The 16,501-nt window shown below is 39.4% G+C and overlaps 1 protein-coding gene across 2 annotated transcripts in view; it reads left to right on the top strand.

The window, feature by feature from the left end:
* The window catches only part of Rasa2 (RAS p21 protein activator 2), a 110,312-nt gene extending 94,481 nt beyond the window's left edge, over nucleotides 1-15,831 (top strand). For both annotated transcript variants that reach the window (XM_038323756.1, XM_038323758.1), the window contains exons 20-24: nucleotides 7,965-8,047; nucleotides 8,657-8,865; nucleotides 10,026-10,129; nucleotides 10,634-10,820; nucleotides 12,636-15,831. In XM_038323756.1, the coding sequence (XP_038179684.1) occupies nucleotides 7,965-8,047; nucleotides 8,657-8,865; nucleotides 10,026-10,129; nucleotides 10,634-10,820; nucleotides 12,636-12,666 (614 nt within the window). In that variant the 3' untranslated portion in view covers nucleotides 12,667-15,831. The remainder of the gene's footprint in view (nucleotides 1-7,964; nucleotides 8,048-8,656; nucleotides 8,866-10,025; nucleotides 10,130-10,633; nucleotides 10,821-12,635) is intronic.
* The last annotated feature ends 670 nt before the right edge of the window (nucleotides 15,832-16,501 follow it).

Genomic DNA, 16,501 nt, shown 5'->3' with positions numbered 1-16,501 from the left:
TCCAGAGTTTTTGTTTGTTTGTTTTCTTAATAGCCAAAGAACCAAATAAATAATTAATTCAATTGTGCAAATATTTTCAGCTAAACCTATTTTACTGGGTACCTACTTTGTGCCAGAGGTACAGGACAGAACAGTAGTGAAGAAGACATACTAAAATCCAGGCTTTTACTCAATTTACAGGTTAGTACTGACAGATTATAAGACAAATGTTTTTGTAATTACAATAATCCAAGGCACAGAAGATACTGGCTTGGACCAGTTGGTAGTAATAGGAGTAGTAAAAACAATCACATTGTGAATTGATTTCAAAGATAATATTCAGAGAATCTGCTCAGGAATTAAATGTGAGGAACAGGGAAAAGACAAGTAAAGGAACATTTTGAGGATTTGGGCAAAAGCAACTAAAGGGATGAAATGGCCTTTTTATAAATAGACACATGAGAACTGGGAGTGTAGTTCAGTTTTTATAAATAGACACATGAGAACTGGGAATGTAGTTCAGTTGGTAGATTGCTAAAGCTAACACAAAGCCTGATTTCATCACCAGCAGGACATTAACTTGGAGAGGTGATCCACATCTTTAATTTTAGCACTTGAATTAAAATGTTTAATTGAATTAAATCAGAAGTTCAAGGTAATTGCCTGGCTATGTAATAAGTTCAAAGCCAGTCTGAGCTGTATGAGAGCTTATTTGTTAGACACACGAGTTCTGGCAATGATGAAGGCCTTGGCATAGACTAGCACTCTCACAATGTCAGACACTGACTCTGAAGAACTGACCCTTGGAAGAAGAATCATTCTGGCTCAGATTTCTATTGTTATGACCACCTGCAAAAGCACTGTAGTGCAACATTGCTAAATTCATGCTAAAGCATACAATTGTTTGGCTTCAGATATCAAAGGATCGAGTTTCAGGGTTTCTAGAAACATTGGAAATTGAGGAAAAAAGAGAAAGGATCCTTGAGATTGCACGTAAACTGCCCTGAAATTCTTAACTGAATTAAGATGCTTAGGCAAGAAGAAAAATTCAGAGATGCTAATAAAAAGCAGTAACTGAAAGTTTGTAGAAGAACACTGGATAGCATGGATAAGTTATAGCTCCATGAGATCAGTTACCAGGACAGCACCAGTTTAAAGGATGGTAATTAAATCTGTTTCCATGTACAGTGAAATGTCATGAGGTTGAGGTAGGAAACATGGCGAGAGTGTCATAGCAGAAGAGGACAGAGAAAATTACCTGTGTCTTAAGAAGGAAGCAAGATTAATTTTAAGTAACTGTGATGAGTTAAAACTATATAATGCAAGCATAGTGGCACATATCTCTAATCCCAGCACTCAGAAGGCAGAGGCAATCAGATCTTTGTGAGTTCAAGACCAGCCTGGTCTGCATAGTTCCAGGACAACCAGGGATAGTACTGATTCCCTATCTTAAAACAAGACTACTTATAACCAACGCTTAGAAAGAAATAAGATTAGCCTGTCCCCTTCTTCCTTTTCAGAAAGTAACTAAAGATGTCAAGGGGGAAAGCATCAGAAATCAGAGCAGACAGCAATATGGTGGTTTACACTCAACAATATTAATAATTACAGTAAGTATGAGGAAGCTATTTTCGTGGAAACCGCCAGAGCAGGTGTTCTAACAAACAAGATCTTATGAAATACTTTGTATAACGCATGCATCTTAAATATAAAAGTACAGATAAGTAGAGGGAAGGGTGGTGTGAAGATGAGGGGAGTCACAGTAGACTCCAGAACAGCTGTTCCCAAGCAGATGCAGACATGGTCTGCAATGCTAAACAGGCCTTCACAGAGAAAGGTAATATCCTAAGTGTGTGTGCCTGTTAACAGCTTGTTAAATGTGTGTCAGGAAAGAGAGTTACAATGCTTTCCTCTAAGTAATACCAAAATAGGCAAAGAAAGAAAATCAGTAAAAATATAGAAATTTGAAACACACTCAATCACCTTAATCTGATTCACACGTGTGGTGCTTGACACCAGAGAACACACAGTCTTTTCAGATTGGAGCATTTTCCAAACTAGATCAAACACTAAGTTTCAGTATATATCAGAAAGTTAACATTGTACAAAATGTTCTCTGATAACATAATTAAAACAATATATCTATAAATGCCCCCCAAAAAATATTTGGAAGTTAATATGCTTCTAAGTAACCTACAGGCCAGAGAAATTCAGAAGTACTTTTAAGCTATAAATGAAAATACAACAAAGAGAAAAGTTTGTAGAATATGGCTAGAGCAGTACTTAATGAAAATTAATTGCTTTAAGTATTTCTATTAACAAGGAAAGTCTTTTTTTACATGTGTGTGGCGGGGTATTTTGTGTGCATACATCTCTGATACCTGCTGTCCAAGGATGCTGGAAGAGGGCACCAGATCCTCAGAAACTGTGGAGTTGTGAGTGCTTGTGAGCTTCCACACAGTGTTCCTAAACACTGACACATCTCTTCAGCCCCAATAAGGAAAGTCTTTTGGGTTAGGCAAAGATTTCTTTCATATATTTCAAAGGTGTAGTCCTGAAAGAAAAATATTAACAAATTGGACTTTATCACAATTCAAAACAGGAGGATCCCCAAGGCAAATCAGCTAGCTAGACTAGCAAACTGGTGAGCTCCAGACTCAGTGAGAGACCCTGCCTTAGCAAAGTAGAGAGCTGTTGAGGAAAATACAGTATGTCAACTTCAGGTTTCCACCTGTATGAGCCTATATATTTACCTACATGTAAATATACTATACACACATACAAATACTACATGCACATGAGAAAAAGGAAAAAGGACCATTAAGAAAATGAAAAGATGCTGGGCAGTGGTGGCACACACCTTTAATCTCAGCACTTACGAGACAGAGGTAGGTGAGTCTTTTTGAACTTGCGGCCAGTCTGGTCTACAAGCAAGTTCTAGGATAGCAAGGGATACATAGAGAAACCCTGTCTCAAAAACAAAGCAAAAAATAAAAATAAAAGAAGAAAAGAAAGAAAGAAACTGAAAAGATAAACAGGAGACTGGAACAAAATACTTTCAGAGGCTAGAGGGACGGATGACTAGATGATTAAGAGCACTTGCCACTTTTTCAGAGGACCCAGTTTCAGTCCCTGTCCCAGAGAGAGAGGGAAAGGAAGAGAGAGGAAAAAGTTAACTGAATGAGAGTGCAAGGGGAAAAATAACCAGCCATAAAGCCATCCATGTACCCTAGCAGTTCTGTTCTTGGTTAGCTACCCCAAAAGAAATGAAAGCAGATGCCCAAAGAACTTTCAGTGAGGGTTTAGGTGAGCATTATTTATAATAGCCACAAACTGGGACCAACATAATGTCCATCATTCACCAACTGATAAATGTGTTCTATCCATGCAGTGGAGCACTTTCTTTTACATTATGTTTTAATGGTTTTCAGTGGTGAATCAATTTTCCAGATTTCTTTACCCAACATAGTATCTTCGATAACATTTTTTCTTGTTTCATCAGAACTTGACAGCTACCGTTCCTTGAGGAATTTTCAAAATAAGTGGGTTTGTTTGTTTGCGTTCTCATATGTACCAAAACATTTTTATCCTTGCATAAGCCTCATTTTTCCTTAGAACTTTAAAGGTATAAAACTCTGGCCTATGGCCATACCACCTTGAATGCTCCATTCTCATCTCAGAAGCTAAGCAAGGCTCCAGCTTGGTTAGTACTTGGATAGGAAACCTCCTGGGAATAATGGGTGCTGTAGGCTTTTAAGAAGGAGGGAGGGAGCCGGGCGGTGGTGGCGCATGCCTTTAATCCCAGCACTCGGGAGGCAGAGGCAGGCGGATCTCTGTGAGTTCGAGGCCAGCCTGGTCTACAAGAGCTAGTTCCAGGACAGGCTCTAAAAAAGCTGCAGAGAAACCCTGTCTCGAAAAACAAAAAACAAAAAAAAAAGAAGGAGGGAGGGAAACTGGGTGGTAGTGGCACACGCCTTTAATCCCAGCACTCGGGAGGCAGAGGCAGGCCTGGTCTACAAGAAGGATGGAAGGAGGGAGGGTGGAAGGAAAAGAGGGGAGGAGGGAGGAAGGAAGGAAGGAAAAGATATAATACTCCATTGTTTACTTGTTTCCATTGTTGGTGAAAATTTTTTATATCTCAGACTTTTGATTCTTCTCTGAAAACTCTTGTATCATTTCTTTAGTCCTTAAATTCTGCTATTTTGGGACTAAAAAGATGGCTCAGTGATTAAGAGCACACTGTTCTTCCAGAGGACCAGGGTTCAGTTCCCAGCACCCACATGGCAGATACCAGTTGTCTGTAACTCCAAGATCTGACACCCTCACACAGATGTAAATGCAGGCAAAATACCAATGCAAATAAAAATAAGGTTTTTTTTTAAAGTTCTGCTGTTTTATTGGCTCTCTTAGAGGCATTTAGTCAGCATGTTGACACTCTAAGTCATATGAAACTTGTGCTTTGTTTCTGTGTCTTTTTGTTTTGTATTTTTGGAAATTTCTTGGGAAGATCTTTTATTTCTAACTCACATTGTAATTTGCTCCAATTATCATGGTTAACTGAAATTAGCCTTCACAGTGTAAGAACAGAGAGATGGTCCTGAATGAAGTGAGCTTTCTCTACACCTGCAATATTAGAATTCATCCCAAAAATGAATAAATAGAACAATGTTAAGAGTATGACATGTCTTGTATATTTAACAAATCTAAAGAAAGAATGTTTTTAAATTCTCTGGCTAATCCTCTGGTGTCCTATGTGGGTTGGTACCCAAAGACAGTCTCCTCTGCCACCCAATTCATTACACTTGTGATTCCCTTGTTGTAGTGATGAGGCGAGCAGGCCTGCTTTTTGTCCCACCCGGCTCCTGGGCGCCTTGGCTAGCTTATGCCCCGAAATAACAACACACAAACTGTATTCAATTAAACACTGCCTGGCCCATTAGTTCCAGCCCCTTATTGTCTAATTCTCACATCTTGATTAACCCAATTTTAGTAATCTGTGTAACACCACCAGGAGTGGCTTACCAGGAAGATTCTAGCCTGCATCCATCTCAGAGAGGAGAGTCATGGCGACTGCTTGAGGCATCTGACTAACTTCCCTCCTTCCCAGCATTCTGTTCTGTCTAATCCACCTATCTAAATCCTGCCCTATCAAAAAGCCAAGGCAGTTTCTTTATTAACCAGTGAGAGTCCTCCGTCACCTCGTGTTACCCTGGGTGCATGTCTCACCTTTAGAATGCCGATTTTACTTGTCTGTTTGGTAATTGCCTTAGCAGTTTGCTCATACTTGTCTTTAACAGTCCATTCACCTACCTGAGAGTTGAGTAACAGACCCATAGTGATGGAGGGGTAGGTTTATGGCATTGGGCTGTTCTACAGCTCTGTCTGCAGCCCTGCTGCACTAGCCTGTGGGTGTTGGGTCAACTCTTCCAGATGTCACATCCTGATAAGTCAGAGTCTTTCTAATTCAGCCCTGTGTCCACTGGCGCTGGCTTGAAGCTCTCCCTAATTACTCCACCTGTGACTCCCATCAGTTACTCTCTTCCTGCCCCGCCTGTATCATCATGACCTTCATCTGCTTCCAGAAGACTGCTGATGGTCTTTTCTTTTGTCCCCATATATGACTGGTATTTATTGAATGTAAATGTTATTTCTACAGGGAAGTTCTCCTTAACTGCCCAATGTCAAGTGACTTTCTAGCCACATTCTATTACATCTCTTCAGTGTATTTTCATCATAGCATTCATCTCTAGTTAATATTTCTCTGCCACTCTTTTCAGAACTCAATATGAAGTCTGTTAAGGACCTGTTTTCTGTTTATACTCTGACTTAAATTATTAGGGCAGTGCCTGGCATATAGTAGACATTTGGTGTATATTTTTTAAAAATATGTGTCACATCTACTTGAATTACCTTAAATTTTAGATTTTGTGCCAGGAGACTCATTGAACATTTTGTATTAATGTCTTTATTCACAGCAACAACAAAAACACAAGTTAACCAAATACTGCTCTTTGTCAAAAAATAAAAAAGTCACAGCATTAATCCTTTGAACAGTATAAAATAGAATGTTTTTAGCTTCCTATATCTCAACCCACACATCCTTAAATAAAAGCTTGAAGAAGAAATAAAAAAAGCTTTGATGCTGTAAAAACACCATCACAAAATGACGAAGTCAAAAGCGTCTTTGTCAATAGCTTCTACAACTAGATGAGATATAGGTAGCCCCACGCTATAATGACAGGCTTCACCTTATGCCGTGTTAGCAGGAGCTCCTTTAACAAACTCAGATCCCCTTGCCTGCATTCAAACCCTTAGAGACTTTAGGTTTCACTCTGCTGGATAAAATTTTCTCCAACATCTTACTTTTAAAGATGTTGAGATCTTGTCTCCAACATCTCACTTTTAAAGTAAACATTGTATTATTAGCTAGCCAGCTGAACAATATGTGAAGTTATAAACCATTTTATAGTTTAAAAACATGTTTTAGGACTGGCAAGGTGGGTCAGTAGGTAGAGGTGCTTGCCACCAGTATCGACAAGCTGAGTTCACTGTCTGGGAGTGATACGGTAGGAGGAGAGGGCTGACTTCTGCCAGTTGTCCTGTGACTTCGACACATGCACCTACACACACACAAACACTAAAATAAAATGTAATTAAAAATTTAAACAAGGCTATACATGGTGGCACGTGCCTTTAATCCGAGCATTTGGGAGGCAGAGGCAGGTGGATCTCTGAGTATGAGACCTGATATAGAAACCTGAGCCAGCCTGGTCTACATACTGAGTTCCAGGACAACCAGGGCTATGTAGAGAAACCTTGTCTCAAAAACCAAATAAAACAAAATTCAAAAATTCAGGGTTGGAGAGTTGACTCAGTGGTTATGTTAGTATGTTTATTGCTGTAAAGAGACATCGTGACCATGGCAACTCTTATAAAGAAAAACATTTAGTTGGATGTCTTACAGTTTCAGAGGTCTGGTTCATTATCATCATGGAGGGGAGCATGGTGGTGTGCAAGCAGACATGGTGCTGGAGAAGGAGCTGAGAGTAAAAAAGGAGCTACATCTTGATCCACAAACAACAGGAAGTAAACTGAGTCACTGGGCATGGCTTGAGCATATATGAGACCTCAAAGCCCACCTCCACAGTGACATACTTCCTCCAACAAGACCATACCTACTCCAGCAAAGCCACACCTCCTAATAGTGCCTCTCCCTGAGTTTATAGGAGCCAATTGCATTTGAACTAACACCGTGGTTAAGAGCACTTGTTTTTATAGAGGACCTGAGTTCAATTCCCAGCACCCACGTGGTGGCTTGCAACCATATATAACTCTAGTCCCAGGCTATCCAAAGCCTCCTTCTAACCTTTGAGGACACTGGGCTCTTAAATGGTATACATATATCCATGCAGGGAAAACACTCACATACATAAGATAATAACATTAAGCGTGATTTAGGGGTAGAGGTGTAGGTCAGCGCTAGGGCACTTGCCTAATGTGCACCTACCTACCTTGGGTTTGGGTCCCTGCATGCGCGCATACACTGAATGTTTTTGTTTTATGGGATAATCCTTTAATTAAATGTTAAGTGGACAAAACTAAAGAATCTAATAGTCATGTTCACTGCTTAGGTCAGCTCCCCTGCCTGGCCCTCTCAGTGGGTCTTTATCACTAGGCACATTAGTTCTCTCCGCTTCCATATAGTGTTAAAAATTTGCAACAGCATAGAAAATAATTTCCTACATAGGGAACAAATTTATTCATATGATTTTCTTTGAAAATATTTGTATATGGAAAAGGGAGAGGACATTTTGTAGAACACAATCAAAATTCCTGTTCCATATTATTAGATACAAACCATTCAGAAATCTACTATATATTCATAGGCTTCTATCAGCAAGCGGAACTAACCTTACAGAATTAACATCTTACTTTTGTAATTATTAGAGTAATTTTTTTTAATTTTGTCATTTTTTATTATTTAGGCAAAGATGCAATTTACACTGTTCCAGTAAAAAACATTCTTGCTGTGGAAAAACTGGAAGAAAGCTCTTTCAACAAGAAAAATGTAAGTTGTATAAATATTGAAAGCATTTTAAATAGTTGTATATACGTTATTTTAATATTTGCCATTCCAGTCTCTAAGTAATATCCCAGCTTTGTCTACTATTGCCACTCAGCTGCTGCAGGACCTTCCAGTCGTCAGGTGGCGTCCTTGTTCCTCACTATCTCCTCATTCCTTTGTCTTTGCTCAAACTTCCTCCTGCATCTAAAGTTACCTTGCTTTGTTCTTATGTAGATAGTGACCCTTCCTTTGGATATGTCTTACTGCTTAGTACCATCAGCTAAGACTGTCTTAGGGTGTCTGTTGATATGAAGAGACTATGACCACAGCAACTCTTATAAAGAAAAACATTTAATTGGGTTCCTTACAATTCAGAGGTTCAGTCCATTAGCATCATGGTGGGACATGGCAGTGTGCAGGTAGACGTGGTGCTGGAGAAGTAGCTGGGAGACCTATATCTTGGAGGCACCAGAAAGTGCTCTGTCTCACTGGGAGTAGCTTGAATATAGGCCCACCTCAAAGCCCACTTACAGTGATGCACTTCAAGAAGACCACACCTCTTAATAGTGCCATTAAGGCTTTTTTAACTTTTTGTCTTTATTACTAATAAAGATGTTCCAAGTGATACATACAGAGAAGACACTCTACGTCCAAGCAAATAACTGTGTGGAAGCTAATGAGTGGATCGATGTGCTGTGCAGGGTGAGCAGATGCAACCACAACAGGCTCAGCTCTTTTCATCCGTCCGCTTATCTCAATGGGAACTGGCTCTGCTGCCAGGAGACCGGTGAAAGTACACCAGGCTGCAAGCCATGTACTGCGTAAGTTCCTCTCTGATGAAAGAAGTTGTGATATGTGATACAGTGGATATAGATAGGAAAACAAGCTAAGTAAAAATATCTACACATAAAAGCCACATATTCGTTGAAAATACTTTATAAAAGGTGTCTGTAAGGGTTTGGGTTGTTGTCTAGTGGTAGAGTTTTTGCATGACACACACAAGTACTTTGGTTGGATCCTAGAACCACAAAAAATATATAGAATAAGTAAATTCATAGACACATACTGTAAATTAGTGGTGGCTAGTGACTGGATGGATGGGAGAATAGAGACTGATAGTGAGTGCAACGTTTCTTTTGTGGCTGATGAAAACACTCTGAAATGGTTGTGCGTGCCTAGAGGTGGGAGATCTTAAGGGTCAGGTTAAAGGTTAATGGCAGAGCATTTGCCAAATATGAGCAGTGTTCCGCTGCATAATCAGCACCGTTAAAAGAAGAAAAGCCAGGGTCTCGAGCCTGACCGAGGCACAGAGAAGAGCTAGAGGGATGGCTCAGCAGTTAAGAGCACTTGCTGCTCTTGCAGAGGACCCACATTAAGCAGCTCTCGACTACCTACCTCTCTAACTCCTAGGATTCTAGTGCCTGTGGCTTCCTCAGGCACCTGCACACACCCACACATGCGCTAATCAAAAATAATTTTTAAAAATCTAAAATTGTATCACAGAAGTCCACTAAACATTCTGTATTAGATATTACAGAATAGCCATTGTTGCCCTGTAGATTTTATTATTAATGCATTGTTTTGTGAAGAGCCAAAGATTATAAAAATGATTTTACTGGGACTGGGGAGTAGTTAAGGTTGCTTGCTGCTCTTGTAGAGACCCAAATTCAGTTCCAGAACCTATGTAACTCCTGCTCAAGAGACTCTGATGCCCTTTTCCAGGCTCTGTAGACACCCACACATGTACACAGATACGCACATACACTTTAGAAAAATACTTTAAAAATGATTTTGCTTCAGAATCGTCTTCAAGACTTGAATCCATAACAACCAAACCCTGTGATCCTGTTTAATTATCTCAGAAACTAATTTCTGAAGTCCTTTTCTAAAATTCTAAATCTAAGTTTAGTCTCAGTTTATCAAAAATCTTTTTCATGTTAACAAAGAAAATTTTTCCAGTGTCTTTTCTTTTTTATCATAGAGGTATTCCTGCAGACATCCAGATAGATATTGATGAAGACAGAGAAGCAGAAAGAATTTATTCCCTTTTTACCCTCAGTTTACTTAAGCTGCAGAAGATGGAAGGTAAGCTCATGCCCTACTTTGATAAAACCATGATCTTTCATTACTAATTTCTGAGTTATTTCTTTGATTTTTTTTTAAAGTTGAAGATATTTACAGATTTCCTAAGTTACTGGTATAAAGTTCACAAACTGTCAAAGGGGGCATTTATCTTAGTATTCATAAAGTAAAATTACTATTATTTTTGTCTTTTTTTTGTTTGTTTTTTGTTTTTTAAGACCAGGTTTCTCTGTAGCTTTGGAGCCTGTCCTAGGGCTAGTTCTTGTAGACCAGGCTGGCCTTGAACTCACAGAGATCCCCCTGCCTCCCCAAGTGCTATGATTAAAGGCATGCACCACCATGCCCAGCAAAATTACTATTCTTATGTAAGCATGATAGTTCTGCTTTGTAACATTGTTACATTGTAGTCAAAGAAAATCTCTACCTTAAAAATAAAAAAAAAATGTTTTTAATTATGCTACACTGGTGGAATTTAGTTTTCTGATCCTATTTCTCTGCTCCTTACAGAGGCTTGCGGGACTATAGCAGTCTATCAAGGGCCACAGAAAGAGCCTGATTATTCCAACTTCACAATTGAAGATTCTGTTACAACCTTTAAGACAATTCAACAAATAAAAAGCATCATAGAGAAGCTAGATGAGCCTCATGAGAAATACAGAAAGAAAAGATCAAGTAGTGCAAAATACGGAAGCAAGTAAGTATCCTCAGGCCCCTGCTCGCCGAGTCTTAGCCCAGCCTTTCTCCTGCGCGTGCTTCCCTGCCACTCACTCCCTGTCCAGTTCAGCTGTCTCTGCATGAACTTCATCGCTGCTCTCAGGGTCGTTGTCAGTTGTGATTCTCTTTGAACGACTAGTAGGTTTTTCTTTTTTGTTTTTGTTGTCTCTATTTCTCACAACCCCTTACATTTATAATGAGTACTAAAACAAGCAAGCTCTAACAGTGCATGAAAGCATTTGAGTTGATTCCAAGTGCTTCTCAAACCTAGAAGATGAGATGCATAAGGACAGCAACAGCTGACATGTCCTGGGGCTTGCTCCTCTCAGGAGTCACAGCACTGGGCACCCTGTCAGTTAGATTACTCCCAGAAGCCGGTAACAAACTCCTGAGGGAAGTGTGTCGTCTCGCCAGTGAATACCAAGCTTATACAGACAGTTAATGCTAGAACTGGGCCCTGTCATTGGGAACTGTATAGCACTAAGGTACTCTAAATCTTGAAGCTTTTTTTCTTACAGTATCAGATGAGCCACAGTAGTTCAGAGCCCCACTTTCTTTTCTGAGATAATGTCCACAGGCAGAAAAAGAAAAAACTATTTCTTCCCTACTGAGAGAAAAGACGCTTGTAGAGTAACCTCCAGCCCCCCCCGATACAAAGGACTCCAGTGTGACTAGGGTCTGCTAGGACCACGGTGGGCAGGACCAGCACAGAACAGTATTTCCCACGGTGTATGTTCCTCTGCCCTGTGCTCATACCAGCCTATCATGGTTTCCTTCCCTCTTTATACATAGAAAACTTGAAGTGTAAGAAAAATGAATGTCTTGCCCAAGACCCCACACCGTTAGTGAGAGACTTTGAATCCCTATTGCACTCTTTTAAATAGTTTTTGAAAATTATATCAGGTAGTGTTTTTGTATTTCTGAATAAAAAGAGTCAGTTTTATTTGTATAAGTACATTCTTCTGAACAGAAAGCTTTGTACATTAATTACAGAGGTTGTACTGTGAACATACTAATTCTGTATTTTCTTCATTAGTATCATTGAATCTCTTCCAGCAAGAGCTTTCTAATTTTCCTGCACCCATTTGAAGTTCCTAGCCAAGGCTTGACCATCCTTAAATAGTACCTCACCACCAGGCATGGTGGCACACACCTTTAATCCTATCCCAGCACTCAGGAGGCAGAGGCCAGCAGAGTTCTCAGAGTTCAAGGCCAACCCGGTCTACAAAACAAGTTCCAGAATATCCAGGCTGTTGCACAGAGAAGCCCTGTCTTGGGTGGTGGTGGGAGGTAGAAGGGGGTGCCTCATCATGTGTGCATGCCATACCTTGCCCAGCTCAACTGCTGGTGGTACTCTTGCTTACTGTCCAACCTTCTGACCCTTGGAGTGTTACTTCACATATCTGTTTTCGTTCTTTAATGGGCAGGAGAAGGGACTTGACTTGAGAAAATAGCTTGGTTGTTATGTGGTTGACTAGCATACAGCACTGGGGCAGTGGTGAGGAGGGCAGCAATAAACAATCAAACCTTCTTATACTAAATATTTTGTTTATTTTCCTTTCCTATACCATCATGTGGGCTCCGTGAGTTATGTGTCTGTCTTGTTCAGTACTGTACTTAGCTTCTAGAGTAGTACCTAACTGTAGTAAGTGATCTGTAATACTTGCGGAATCAATAAAGCAAGACTCAGTAGATGAAAGATCAAGGAAAATTAGAAGTGCTTGATGGGTTCTGTATATGTCACATTTTTAATTTGTATATTTTTAAAGAGTATTTTTCTTTTCCTGTTTTGTAGGGAAAATCCAATTGTTGGGAAAATATCATAGTTTGATCAACTGATGGAGAACTGGAAAATATTCCTTTTCATGAAGTTTTTAATTCACCCAATTTTGTTCATACTATGTAAGAGCAGACATTGGCTTTGATGACACCTGCTTTCACAATGTATTTAATATTTAATGGTTGAAATGAACTGTTTGGGAATTCTGATATCCATGATTTTATTACTAGAGAATTTGAAACCCAAGATTTCCTTCAAATCCATATCATTGCAGCTTCTTTTGATGGAAAGAATCTTTCTAAGGAAGGTTCCTAAGAAGCTTTTGATAAAGGGAGCACGTCATAGTAAGAAGCCAACTCTACTTGTAGCTCTCTATTGTGTGGACTCATTTTCACTACCGTTAGTGCCTGCTCTGTACTGCCAACATTGTCTTTTACTAGAAAATCCCAGTTCATTGTCAGTTCTGAACTTTCATTGAGTTCATCTGGACCCTCCGTCTCTAAAAAGGAAAAAGAAGAAAAAACAAAAGCTTTTTTCCTTTGTTGTGCTAGCCGTTACAGGTTATGGAGACCGAGACGAAGACCTCAGAACACCCTTGATGTTGGTGGGTGTTTTGTCTGGTCACAGGTGTAAGAGTGCTCAGATAGATATCAGGGAATATGTGCTCCTGTGTGCACCGTGTTTACATTTGAAATGAGTGATGGCAGACGAAATAAAATGAGACCACTAAAATGTTTTTCATTGTTTTAAATATCAGGTACTCATATTCTTAATTTGAGAATTAGTTTAACATTGCTCCTGAAGGCTTCTCTTCCCAACCAGAAGAGAATAGTGAAGGTGGTGAGAAATCACTTGACCTTGCCTGCTGTTCATGTCGTAATAAGGGCGTGTAAAGATGCCCTCCATATAGTGTTAGGTCCTGCTCTAACTCGAGAACTGTCACTTGGCGCACTTTAATAATCTGGCACATTCCAGATTGTAGTTTAGATACTCCATGGTATCTATCTTTTATGATCAGTTAAATGATCAGTGTTTAAGCCTAGAACAATGCTTTTCTGAAAATGTTTATATTTTATTGCTGTTTCCTTATTGCCTGCTAACCAAATGGAATTAGGTTCAGCAGCTACTTGGGTCCTGAAAATAGTAACAATAAATAAGCAGTTGAAGCAAGTGCCACCCTGGAGAGGAGTGATGCGCTTGGCTTCATCAGTATTAAAACCATGGTACTTACTTGTCTTTTTTTAATTCAGAACATTTTCTAAGTGTGGTACTTTAAACCTTGGGGTATTTACATATGTTCCTGTTGAAATGTGACTTGTTGGTGTAAGTCTTACTAGCTGTGATTTTCTATTTCGTTGAGCTTAAGCTGTAATTCAGAATATATTTGCCAATTATGTTGTTGCTAGGTAATTGTTTTTACATTGTTATTAGGTAATTATTTTTAAAGATTTTTAACACAGAGTTGTCCCATAAAAAATCATGATTGAAAAATGTATTTTTCTAAATGACTTTTGTTGTTGGTTGTTTTTACTCTTTGCTCTTTTGAGCGGCCTGCCATCCAGCTCCCAAATTAATCACATGGAGATTTATTATTACTTACAAATGCCCAGCCTTAGCTTATTTCTGTTCAGCTTTCTTTTACTTAAATTATCCCCTCAACCTTTTGCCTCTAGGCTTTTTCCTTCTTATTTTTGTAATCTTACCTTCACTTTTACTCCGTGGCTGACAGGGTGGCTAGCCCCTTCTTTTCTCTCTCCTGATCTCTCTTGCTTCCCGAATTCCTCTTTTCTCCTATTTATTCTCTCTGCCTACAAGCCCCACCTATCCTTTGTCCTGCCTTGCTATTGGCCATTTAGCTCTTTGTTAGGCCAATCAGGTGTTTTAGACAGGCAAAGTAACACAGCTTCACAGAGGTAAACAAATGCAACATAAAAGAATGTGACGTATCTTTGCATTATTAAATGTTTTACAGCATAAACAAAGGTAACACATCTTAAAGTAATGTTCTATAACAGACTTTTAAGAGTTAGCACAGGCCGGCCTGAACTGCGCTTGAGTCCTTTAAATCTGACAGAGTAGGAGATCCCATTAACTGTACTGTGTTGTAGATGTTTTTAAAAAGCCATTTTAATACATTTCTCATGAACTTCGTATTAAAATTCCTACTTCTCCGAAATGTCTACCTAAAAAGGACATGAGGTCCAGATAAGAGAGATCAAGGCTCTTTCGTGGTTTTCAGTCTTCTGTTGGTTGTTTCGTTTGGGTTTTTCTCCTCCCAAGAGGAACTATTTCCTAACAATTTCTTGTTGTTTTGAGACAAGGTCTCACTACATATCCCTGGCTAGCCTAGAACTCAGAGATCCACCTGCCTCTGCCTCCACTTCCTAAGTCCTGGAATTAAAGGCATGTTTATCACATCCAACACCCCTAACATTTCTAATATCAAACTCCAATCATAAATATGTTTAAAGATCATAGGATTAAAAGGGCCAAAGCTGTGTACATGTATAATTCTTGAGAGCTCAGTCTCCTAGTTCTATTATTGACGTGACCCTTTAAACAGCCAAATTGACTAGAATTAATTAGATAGCTTGACACAATGTAAAAAAAGAAATATATAACTAATTTTCCTTAGATTAAGTCTTTTCCAGTCAGAAGTGATGTCCACGGGACCTTTTGGACAATCAAGGCTCTTCTAAGAACCTTCTCCTTTGCTGTGCTCTTGAGTACTTTTGAGTCTTAACTCTATGATCTCCTTTCTCTGCCTTTTACAAAGAGCATTTGGGAAAAAAAAATATATGGCAGCTTGCCTCTCCCTAAAACCTGGAAACCCCAGAAAGGACAGAAGAAGATGACAGGGGGACTCTAACCCTCCTATCACAGGTGCTCACTAGCTGTGAGCTTCGTGGAGCTGTGTTCATCCACTCAGAGTGGGGTAATCTATTCTATGTTTTCTTTCGCTTTGTTTTAAATCACCATCTGATAAGACAGTGGACAGTAGCAAAGGTTTTAATCAAATCAAACTGTTTTGTTTACCAAAGAAACATGTTTTTAATGTCACGGGTAACAGTGAAGAGTCAAAACTGGGCTTTTGTTTTACCAACAGGAAACATCACATGACTGGTGACTGTGGCTTTTGTTTGTGTTTCCAAGGCCTGGTTTCATTCTTCTACTGGAAAAGCTCATTTAAGCCATGTGTTAAAAAAAAAAAAAAAAAAAAAAAAAAAACCAGATTTAAGTGAACACACCTTCTAATTGGCTTTAAGTGCTGTTGAATAACTTGTAAAGACAGACTCGGCAGTGCTCTCTAGTGTCCTCACATACATGACAGATACAAAACTCATTCTAGAGTTGACTCACTGATCCTGGTTGATGCTATCCGCTTCCATTTCTGACCTGGAGATTAATAAGTTGGTAGTAAATATTGGTTTTTACAGTGTCTAGTTTGAAAATGTAAGTTATCAAAACGTAAATAGTGAATTTGAGTAACCATGTTGTATTATTGAGAATGTATTTTTATTTAAATTTTATTTTCTTATGAAGAGTATTATAAAAATTAAAACCTTTTGTAACTGTTGTTTGGAAATAACTCAAATAAAGTACAAGAAGCCTGTCTGTTCTTTGTGAGGTCTTAGTTACACTTAAATTTTGTGCTCCTTGCCTGTCTGTGGGTGACGTGCTCCAGGAGGACTGCAGCAGCAGCAGCTGGAAGCCCCCGTGCTGTGCTCACACGTGGCCAGGCCACACTCTCATCTGTTAGTCTCTGTTCTCCAGACTTCTCTCTGTGGCCTGCAGTGTTCATCATCAGCGCGTCTCCCTCCCTCCTGAGGGGAGGCATGGGGAGGATACTCCACTCGTGTCTGGGCAAGCAGCTCAGAACT

Source organism: Arvicola amphibius, chromosome 3 (genome assembly GCF_903992535.2).
Source record: "Arvicola amphibius chromosome 3, mArvAmp1.2, whole genome shotgun sequence".
NCBI classification, from domain to species: domain Eukaryota; kingdom Metazoa; phylum Chordata; class Mammalia; order Rodentia; family Cricetidae; genus Arvicola; species Arvicola amphibius.
This window is presented reverse-complemented; position numbering and strand designations above follow the sequence as displayed.